The following is a 10640-nucleotide window of genomic DNA, read 5'->3' on the forward strand; positions in this document are numbered from 1 at the left end:
ACCACCTTGGAAACCCAAGGAGGGGTCGCTATGAGTCAAACTGACTCAATGGCAGTGAGTAACAGATATAGATATCAAAGATTATTAGTGGTTATTAGAGGTGGGAGGAAGGCGGGGGGAAGCTTTTCTTTGTGCAGCACTGAGTTTATGCTAATGGTGGAATATTTTGGAAAAGGATAGCAATAATGGTGGCACAACATGAAAAACGTCATCAGTGTCCCTAAGCTGTAAATGGGGAAGTTGATAGGTTGGTTGGTGAATGTCTTCTTGTGTATGTTTTCACCACAATAAAAGTAAATAATAATAATCTCCTCTCACACATATGGGCTGCCATGAGTCGGACTCAAGGGCGCCTGATTTTCTTGTTAGGGAGCCTGCCCTGGCCCTCCTTGGCAAGTGCAGACCCCACCACAGGAGGAGTAACTGAAGACACTGAGTGGGCATCTTGGAGGTGGAAAGGGCATGGAAGGAAGGCTCAGGAAATAGATTGCACAGAAGGCTGACCTAGGTCCCCTGTGCTCCCCCCTCCCAGGGCTCCCATCCTCACCTGGGCCCCCAGTAGCCAGCATTGCAGACACAGTGCCCAGTCACAGCATCACAGGTCCCCTGAATACAGGTGGGGCAGGTGAAGCCACAGTCCTCCCCAAAGGTGCCAAGTGGGCAGGGCTCTTCACACCTGAGATGAGGCAAGGCTTAGGTAATGGGAGGGCAGAGGAGGCCTGGCCCTCACAGGCCCTGCTCCTCTTCCCACAGACTTCTGGACTCAGGGGTTCAGTTGACTGTTCCTTAGCAGTGAAGCTCAGGTGTCAACAGGGCCTTAAACGTGAGGCCACACCCAACAGGTGACAAACCACAGATTCCCGAAGGGGAAAGACAGAAAGCCTGAGTGGTTGGGGAGCTGGAAGAGCATCCTGCCCAGAACTCCTCAGCACCCATCTCTCCCTTCAGTCTTCCCCAGGGAGGGAGGCATGAAGATGTGTGTTGGGGTAAAGGGTGAGGCAGTTAGCCCAGAGGGAACAGCAGAGGGGAAGGGAGGTTCCTACCTGGGCCCCTGCCAGCCAGGGTCACAGCGCTGACAGTGCCCAGTGTCTGGCTGACAGGACTCCCCAAGCCGGCAGTGTGGGCACTGCTGCCTGCAGCTGTCGCCAAAGGTGCCTGGTGGGCAGGGCTGGTGGCAGTGTGTCCCATTCCAGCCTGGCTCACAGGATTCACAGCTGCCTGTGTCTGGAGCACATGGCTCATTCTGCTTACAGTGGCCACAGCTAGGGAAAGAAGGGGTTCGATGAGCACTGGGGGGTGGGTAGAAGGAGACCATCCCCCCCATCCAGCACTATGCCCACTACACCCAGACCTTCCGGGCACTGGCACATGAGTAAGGTCCAGCTCTGTCACTCAGGCAGGTTGAAACCTCAGTTTCCTCATGTTGTATGATGAATGGGGCTGAACAAACAATCTGTGAAGGTTCTTGCAGAATTCCATCCGACTTCTTTTAACCTCCCACTCTGTGATCCATCCTTCCAAGGCAGCCACGGTACCCACCCAACCTCTGCTTTCTCTCTGCCCAGCTTTCTCTTCCTACTCTTTTTCCACATGTGCCTGAGGTCTGGCATGAATGGGACTCAGTATTTTTAGCTTTTATCTCATAACATGAAAATGCATACAAATAAAAACCATAAATATCTGTTTTCACCTTAATAATTTCTTTATCTTAATTTCTCACTAGTGCTTAGACACTTGAAGTTTCTCTTTCTGGATACTTAATTATCTGGGTTGGATTAGAGGAGGGAATTCATAAAATCAATATACAAGATCCTAACTCAGCATTTAAGGAGTCCTCCACTTGACTGCTAATCAGAAGGCTGGTGGTTCAAACCCACCAACCACTCCTTGGAAGGAAGGTTGGACAATCTACTTCCATAGAGATACTGCCTCGGAAACACAAGGAGGGGTCACTATGAGTCAGATCTGACTCGATGGTAGTGAGTTGTTTTATTTTTAGTTTTGGTGGCACAGTGGTTAAAATGCTCATCTGCTAACTGAAAGGTTGGTGGTTCAAACCCACCAGCTGCTGGAGAGAAAGATGTAGCAATCTGCTTCCTTAAAGGTTACAGCCTTGAAAACCCTATGACAGTGCTACTCTGTCCCTATCATCTTTTAATTGGAATCTACTCCATGGTAGTGGACCATGGAGTAGTTCACCACTCAAATGACGGTGGGTTTGGTGGTGTTGGTTGTTTTTAACTAGCATTTAAAAAAGAAAGAGAGAGAATAGAAAACATTACAGTGTATCATATGTAGCAAAGGTTAGGCATGAATTGCCTTGTTAAAAGTTTAAATCAGGGATATGTGATGGTGGTGGTATAAAATGTATTTCTTATTGTGGGTGGAGCCGGCCAAAGTTTGAAAGCCACTGAATCTTAAAGGGATCCTGCAATACTTTTGTTACATGATTCATTCTCGCTCTGTTTCTCAGTATGGCTTGCTAATTTAGTATTTTTGTTATTTAACAGTAACCCGATGAAAGGCAGCGGACTGAACCTAGGGGCATCAAGTTCCTCCCCGCCCTTTTCGTTTCCTATCGTTGTCATAAATATTTTTGTGGCGCACACCTCGCATCTTCCTCAGTTCTTTCCTCTCTTATTATCTTCCCTTCCTTCTCATTCCCTCCTCCGCTTCCTTCTCTCTCACTCCCATAGCTACACCTCTGCTCCCTCTCTGCCTTCCCTCCCTTGCCTTCCTCCTCCCTTTTCTCCCTCCCCACGCACGGCTCACCTGGCCTGGCACTGCGCCCCATAGCGGCCGGCTGGGCAGGGCAACTCACAGCGTTCGCCTCGGAAGCCGGGAGGGCATGCGCACTGGCCCGAGGCGGCGCTGCAGCGGCCGCGCGCGCACGAGCACCGCTGCCTGCAATCTGGGCCCCATCGGTCCGGCCGGCAGGCGCAGCGGCCGGATTCTTGCGCGCACGGCGAGCCGTGGCAGGCACAGCGGAAGCTACAACGGCGGCCCCACCAGCCGGGTTCACACAGGCATGCACCCGTGGCGAGGTCGCAGCGCGCCCCCACCAGGTTGCATTGGCACTGGCGGTGGCACGTGGGCGCCCACCAGCCTGGCTCACAGCGGCACGCGCCTGTCGCGGGATCACAGCGCCCGTGGGGGCCGCAGGCGCATGCGAACTCGCAGCGGTCGCCCCAGCGGTCGGGTTGGCAGTGACACACGCCCGTGGCCGGCTCACACTGGCCGTGCGGGTGGCAGGCGCAGCTCTCACGGCAGTCGGGACCCCAGTACTGGCCCGGGCAGCCTGCAGGGGACAGGACGGGTACAGGGAACTCAGGGCTAGGCATGTTATCGCCCCGCCAGCCATCTCATACACAAGAAAAAGGCTGGCCTTCGGAAAAATGAAGGAGAGCCTTGGAACTTCAGGCACCCTGTCTTCTTGAGCACAGCTTGCTTGTGAACGACATAAACCCTTGGCAGTGGCCTGGCCTCATACTGCACATTCGAGGAGAACACAGAGCTCCAGAGTAGGAAAGGGGCTTACCCAGAGTCACAGACAGGTGAGAAGGCCTTCATTCATGCCTTCCCTTCCCTCCTCATCAAGTTTCCAACTAGGCTGGAGGTGAGCTCAGTGTTCATCCTGATCCCAGACCAGGATGCTGCCCACCAGGGTCCCAGGAGAAGGCACATTTCCCTAGTGTCTGCTCCCAACCTAGTGTTTCCCGGCGGCTGCAGACTTGCCCACCTCTTGCTATCCTGCCCACCAGCCCCTCTTTTCCAGCCCTCCTTTTTCTGACAGAGAGGGCCAACAACCCAGTGTGTGTGTGTGTGTGTGTGGGGGGGGTGGCTCCTTCCACTCTCCACACATCCCCAAGTGTATAAGGTGTATGGGGAGGTGAGTGGAAATACATCCATTTTGCAATTAACAAGGATTGCCAGAATTTTCTGAAAGTTGAAAAGAAAGGTGAAAGTCCCAGAACTGAACCCTGTGGGCAGGGCTTTATGGAATGGGTAAAAAATCAGATGAGTCAGGCCATCTCTGAGTGGGCCCCACTTCCTGCCTCTGGGCCTCAGTGTCCTCAGTGAAGCTCGGAGGGATTCTGGCCCTGCTATTCCAAGATTACATTCCTACTTGCTTTACATTCACCCACCCGGCCCTAGACAACAACTCCACCCTCCAGTGAGAGACTTACGGGAGCTGCACAGGGCCCCGAAGAATCCAGGTTTGCACCGACAGAGGCCTGGCTTAACGCAGACCTCGTTTTTCTGGCAGGTATCCAGCCCCTCGCAGATAGCTGAAAAACACGCCATTTATGTCAGAAGGACTGGGGCATGACCAGAGGACATCCCTGCCCCCTTAGGGCCAGCGTGTGTGTCACAGGATGCCCCAGCTCTAGGGCACAGATGGGAAATAGGCCCCAAGAGGCCTTGGGAGGAAGGGTCACTGGGCTATGCTCTTCCCTCTCCTCAGCTGGGGGTCCACTGCTGGTTACTCACGGATGGTGCATTCTTGATCTTCCTGCCTCCAACCTGGGCAGCACTGGAACCCAGCAGAAGGGCTGTGGAGCAGAAAAGGATCAGCCGGGCAGCTCCGGTGGGTTGGGCCCAGGGCTGCTTGGCCCCTCAGGGTGAGTCACTGTCTCTGGCCGAGCTATGGGAAGCTGTCTCAGCCCCATCAAGAAGGCCCAGGCTAATGTCACAGTCCCAGTGTCCCCAGCCCCCTCTCACTCCTTCCCTGGCCTTCCCACCTTCTGCCTTTACTGTTCACTACTCTCCAGGCTGCCTCTCAGGCCCCTCCCTGCAGCCCTATCACAGCTTCCCCCACACCCTCCTCTTCCCTAATGGCTCAATACCAGTTCAGCCACCCTCCCCAGACTCCCACGAGACCCACCTGCTGGCCATGCAGACGTGCTGCCCATTAGGGTTCAGCTCGGACCCCTGGGTCCCCCAAGTCCAGAGCAGTAGCAATGGGAGGAGCAGCCCCAGCCCCATGGCGGCCAGTGCAGCAAGGGCTAAGGTTACTCAGCCCCACGGTTCCCAACCCCTTTCCTGCTTCCTCCCAGGGCTTTTCCTGAGGAAACCAGGCCGGAGGGGCGGGTTGTCATAAGGCACCTCCCTGAGGGGGGGGCGCGGTGTTGGACACCCATGAAATGTGAAATGAAAGGAAAAGCAGGCCAGTGACCAGGGCTGAGCAGGGGCTAAAGGGGCGGGTCTTAGGGTGGGAAGAAGGAAGTGGCAGATCCCTGTGGGGGTGGCAATCGCTGGAGAGCCTTGGCCTTCCATTAGACCATACTCCAGGAGTAAGAAGCTGGGAAAAGCTTCCCCACCCGGTGACGGACCAAGAAGACCAACCAAAGAAACCAGCCCTGCTGTTGCTTCTCTCAGAGCCAGGAGGTTGAGGAAAGATCACCCACCGACAGACAGACATTGAGAAGTTTCTGAGTGTTATGGGCAATTGCTTTATTACTTTAGCTCAGGCCATCTGCACAAACACTTGGGAGGTAGGTAGTCAGTTCTCTCTTTAGTGAATAGGGACACTGAGACTCAAGAGAGGAAGAATTTTGATCTGACCCAGAGGCTTGGTGCAGAGATGTTAGAAAAGGAGGTGGGCTGACCTCCTACATCAAGCCCTAGCTCTCAGACTAGGATCACCAAAGAGGCTTGGAGGGCTGGGAAGGTGAGAGCTCTGTTCTCATTTGAGGTCAGACATCCACCCACAGCCAGACCCCAAAGTCAGACCCATGGGGCAGTTGAGGCCCCCAAGACAAAAGCGTTCACCAAGAGCAGAGTGAGGGTGGTCAGGTGCTAGGGGTTGTAGGGCTGGCCACAGACTCCACGTGGGGTTGCTCTGGGGCTTCCTCTTCTCCCTGATGCTTGCTGGGAGTGGGGCTGCTGGTCCCAGCTTCAGAAGCCTCTGCTTCACCTCGAAACCACGGGCCAAAGCTGGGGGCAGAGCCAAGAGGTGCCTTGAGTCCAGAAGCCAGATAGATCAAAGATATGGGCTGGGGGGTGAGAGAAGGGGCTACAGAAGGAAGAAAGGGCAGTATGAGGTAATGGAGAGGTGAGGGGGTGGGAGCCCAGGGCAGGAGGTAGGGGCATGCTGAGACAGCAGAGTAAGCATGGGTGGAGCAGGAGAAGGGGTGCTGAGAAGAACCCAGGTGGTCCCCTCCTTCACCTCCACACTTCTGCCCCTTGTGTGGCCCTTCCCTTTTCCCCAACATACAAACTCTGTATTCTGGACTCAGGGAGTGGAGGTTGGTCTCCCTTATCGCTGGGGAGCAGGAGCCATGAGCCATCTTCATCATCACTGAGGCAGAGAGAGAGGAGACGTGAGGGCCATTTATCAAGGTTGTGAGGGACAAAGGGAACCCAGCTCACATCAGCCTGCTGTGAAGCCCCCAGGAGCCGGCAAGGGAGGACAGGGTGGCCGCAGGGCGCCCCGGGCTGGAGAGAAGGAGACACTGGGGAACGAAGGACCTTGTGAGACATTTAATTTGTAGCCTGACAGACAGTGGGCTCCTGACAAGGCTGTGACCGCAGACTCACCCTCCTGAGGCCAAACAGATTGAAATGAGGCAGGAAACCAAAACACGAAGGTGGCGAAGCAGTGTGCTCAGGTTTCTACAGCAGCGTGTACAGCGAGGAGGGCAAGCGGAGCCGTGCTGGATCCAGGAAGGGGGGCAGGCCCGGCAGGGCAGGCTGGCCAGCAGGCTTGGGGGTGGCCAGGCCGGAGCAGCAGGCTTAGCAGTCTGAAGGGTGACTAGGCCAGGTGAGCAGGCATGAGGCTGACTAGGCTGAGTGGTCAGCAGGTTCAAGGGTGACCAGGCCAGGTGAACAGGCTCAGGGGGTGACCAAGCCAAGCAGCAGCAGGCTCAGCAGGGTGGCTGGACAGCCGGCTTGGGGGTGACCAGGCTGGAGTGACAGGTTCAAGCTGAATGACAGACTCAGAGGATGGCCAGGCTACGTCAGCAGGCTTAGCAATGAGGGAGGGAGAGTGAGCTGGCTCAGTGGGGATAAAACAAAACCAAACCCAATGCCATCAAGTCTACTGTGACTCATAGCAACCCTACAGGACAGAGTAAAACTGCTCCATAGGGTTTCCAAGGCTGTAAATCTTTATGGGAGCAGACTGCCTCATCTTTCTCCCATGGGGTGGCTGGTGGGTTTGAACTGCTGACTGTTTGGTTAGCAGCCAAGCACTTTACCCACTGAACCAGCAGGGCTCCTTCCACTGGAGATAAAGGGCAGGGATTTACCTGCTCTCTGCTTCCTCTGGGGTCCCTAACATCTTTGCCTTGATCTTCTTCCTCTGTTTCCGGACAGCCACCTTCATGGCTTCCAGCAGAAGCCCAGGTACCCCGTGGTCTGTGAGCAGCTCCCTGGGAAAAGAGAGAGGCAGAGGACAGCAGTGGGAATGGACATGCCAACAGTAGGTCTTACCCCAGGCACCTGTGCATTTTGTTTCCCTTTTTCAAAGACTCTGACTTGCTAGTACCCGGCAAACTTAGCTTAGGTGTCACCCTTTCTAGGAGTACTTCCCTGGCTGCTGCTCCTGTGGGTCCCTGTGACCTTCTGCACGGCCCCATCCCCAGTTTGGGTGAAGCACCAGGAAGGCAGGGGCTTCTTGACTAATGTCTTCCCAGTGAATAGAACAATGAGCTGAAGAATGAAGTGGGGTGACCAGAGGCCCAGGAACAGACAGGAGTGGAGCCCTCTCAGCCCTCAGCCCCTGGCCAACTCCCTTACCGCTGGAAGTAGGCCAGCTCCTCCTTTAGCAGGAACACATTGGCTTTGAGCTCATTCCGCTCCTGAAGGATTTGCTCAAGCTCTTCTCGACTGAAGCTGCACTGGCCTGCCTCCAGGGGGCGTCCTGGCTGCTCTGGGGCATCTGTCTGCAGAAGGACAGGTTTGGTCAGAGGGCCACCATGGCCAGCACTCTCCCCTTCCCCAGGGTGATCCCAGGAACTTTAGGAAGTGATTGATAGGGAGATTTGGGCTGCAGAAGTGCTACAACAGATGACAGCTGTGGTAGTTATATTTATGTGTCAACTTGGCTGGGCCTGGTTGAGTGGCTGGGCCGCTGGTGGTAGTTATTCCCCATGATGAGACTGGCAATCACCTCCATGGTGGGCTCTACCACAAGCAGCTGAGTAGCTGCCTTTGGGATGTGGTCTGCTTCCTGTATAAGGAAAAGCCTTAGGAATGGTCTCTAGCTTATGGCATGCTTGGACCCTGCATGTAGCCATGTCATTGTTCAGCAGCCTGCCATGCTCTGCCAACCTTGGGACTTACAATGGACTTAAGTTAATGGCCTGCCATGTGGTTTGGTAACATCAGGACTGTGCCATTTTACTTGTCAACCTTGGGGCTTCTCAGCCTCAGCAGCCAGCAGCTGTCTGAGTGAAGAAACGCCTCTAGCTTCAGTGGGCCAGGAGTTGGAGGCAGAGCTGAAGTCCAAGGCTGAGGGGCTTTCGCCCAACCCCTAGAGCCTGGCACTTAGAACTTGGACTTAAAGCCTCCAAATTGTAAGAATAAACTCCTGTTTGTTAAGGTCATCCCGTTTGTGATATATTCTTGTCAGCGTGGCACTAGGTAACCAGAACAACAACCTACAGCTGAGGATGGAAGTAGAGGTGGGTTGGGGCCGCAAACTTGTCTGTCTCCTTCCGACTTCCCAGTGGACCTGCCATGAAGCACAGCAAATTTTTCCCGAGTACCCACCAGATGTCGGACCCTGTGAGTACTCGGATGTGTCCCTGCCCTCATCAGGCACTCACTGGGTCCTCAGGAGTCCCCAGGGCTCCTGCGCTGGCAGTCAGCGGCTCGGACTCCTGCCTCTGCTCACAACCGGACCCCTGGGCCTGGTCTCGCGGCTGCTCTTCCGCTCGTCCCGGGGACCTTTCGCGCTGCAGCTCCTTCTCGCTCTCCCGGTCTCGTACCGCGCGCAGCTGGGTCTGCACAGCCGCCAGCTTGTGCCGCAATTCCGCGTTCACCAGCAGGAGGCGGTGCAGCTGCTCTTGCAACTGGAGACGAGACAAGAAGGGGATGGACTGGGCGCCGAGGGGCTGAGGGAGCCCCGCGCCGCGTCCGTCGCCCCGCCCTCACCGCCTCGGTCTCCTGGCTGCGCTGTAGCAAGTCGCGATTGTGCGCCCGGAGTTCGTCTCGCTGTCGGTCTGTCACCTCCTTGAGCTGCCGCAGCAGAGCGCGCTCCTCTGGGGAAGGAGACGTTCTTACGGGCAGCCCGAGGGAGAGGAGGCCTAGATCGGCCCGCAGCCCGCCTGTGTCCTAGCGGAGGCCCATGCGCTCACCCTGTGGCCCACAGCGGAGCTCCCTGCGGAGGTGCTCGTTCTCCTCCCGCAGCCGCCGCAGCTCCAGTTCAGCCTGCTGCGCGAAGACCTGCAGCTGGGGGATCCCGGGCTCAGGGTTAGACCGCAGCCGGCCGGCGAGTGGAGGGGTGGGGGGCATTGACTCACCGAGTCTGGTGCGGGCCCCACCGCAGCCTTTTCCAGGAACTCCAGCGCCTGCACTACTAGCGGCACCAGCCCACTGGCCGCCTCGGGTCCGAAGCGGCGTGCCAGCTCTTGAAGCTCAGTGCCCAGGGCCCCCGCTAGATGGTACACGAGCTCTGCGGCCGACCCCGACCCCGCGGCCACTCGAGGCCGCCAGCCGTGCCCCCCAGGAGCTGCCATCGGAGCCTCCATGTACCCCAAAGGCCTCCCTCCCCTGCCCCCGAAGTGGGGCAGGAAAAAAAAAACAAACCAACCGTTCTGTCCAGGAAGCAATTTAGGGCTGTAGTGGGAGGAGCAATTAAACGTAGTAAGTGGGTGGGGAAGGGAGGCAGCGCGCTAGGCCCCCCGCCTATGTCTTTTTCAACCCCAAGGTCACAGGAAACAGGCCAGCCAACTTCCACCCAGGCGTCCAAAAGCTGAGAGGCTCAGGTCTGCAAGTGGTCACTTCAGTCAAGCCCTCCCCTCCAGGGCCTAGGCCAGGCTCCACCTCTGAGTAAGTCATGAGGGTGACTTGGCTGCCAAGTATTCCAGGCAAGAGTTGAGAGGTAGGGCTGTCACTGGCCTCTATGGAGACAGTCAAACTAGCTTTTCAAACTGGCCACCTATCTGCCCTTTTCTGCACCAGGAGTGACACGGAAAGCTGGAGGGGCTAGGCTGGGCACAACTGCAGACTGCAAGCCACAGTCTCCCACACTCAGAACAGAGCAACAACTACAGAGATGCTGAAAATGTGGTGGTGATTTTGGAGGCAAACCAGCAAGTGTGGTCAGGTTAGTAGGAAAGTGAGCCAACCCCACCTCAGTTTACTGACTCTAAAGGTATCTAGCCCCACAGCTTTGACTATAGGGCCTTTGGCTTCCTCAAGGCACCGACCAGTACCTGAGTGTGAACAAGGACCTGCCCCAAGCCCAGCCCAGCCTCCCATCACCTCTCCACACAGAATTTGAGCTCAGAGGAAAAAAAAAAAAAGATTCCTATTTATACAAAATTTATTGTTACACTTTGTTCAGGATTACAAGTCACCAGGTCAACGACACAAAAACAAGCACAAAATAGAGAAAAAGAGGGCCAAGCTGCTGAATGTCACCAGCTCGTCTGTGGGGGCTAAGAGGCTCCCGTTTTCAGGGAGTATGAAGC

The 10640-nt window shown here is 55.8% G+C and overlaps 2 protein-coding genes across 2 annotated transcripts in view; both read right to left on the bottom strand.

Moving 5' to 3' along the window:
* Positions 1-4986, bottom strand: part of SCARF1 (scavenger receptor class F member 1) — a 10851-nt gene extending 5865 nt beyond the window's left edge. The window contains exons 1-6 of the mRNA XM_007937442.1: positions 4886-4986; positions 4492-4553; positions 4188-4289; positions 2773-3298; positions 1044-1262; positions 548-676 (exon numbers count right to left, since the gene is read on the bottom strand). Coding sequence (XP_007935633.1) covers positions 548-676; positions 1044-1262; positions 2773-3298; positions 4188-4289; positions 4492-4553; positions 4886-4986 — 1139 coding nt within the window. The remainder of the gene's footprint in view (positions 1-547; positions 677-1043; positions 1263-2772; positions 3299-4187; positions 4290-4491; positions 4554-4885) is intronic.
* A 700-nt stretch (positions 4987-5686) lies between these two features.
* LOC103194202 (Rab interacting lysosomal protein) lies at positions 5687-9695 on the bottom strand. The gene is given in 7 exon segments (XM_042780508.1): positions 5687-5937; positions 6222-6301; positions 7251-7373; positions 7741-7886; positions 8772-9017; positions 9100-9291; positions 9294-9695. Coding segments are annotated over 7 exon segments (1440 nt in total).
* Positions 9696-10640: the final 945 nt, after the last annotated feature.

This window comes from Orycteropus afer, unplaced genomic scaffold (genome assembly GCF_000298275.1).
Source record: "Orycteropus afer afer isolate SDZICR_OR568_19922 unplaced genomic scaffold, OryAfe1.0 scaffold00042, whole genome shotgun sequence".
In the NCBI taxonomy this organism is placed as follows: Eukaryota; Metazoa; Chordata; class Mammalia; order Tubulidentata; family Orycteropodidae; genus Orycteropus; species Orycteropus afer.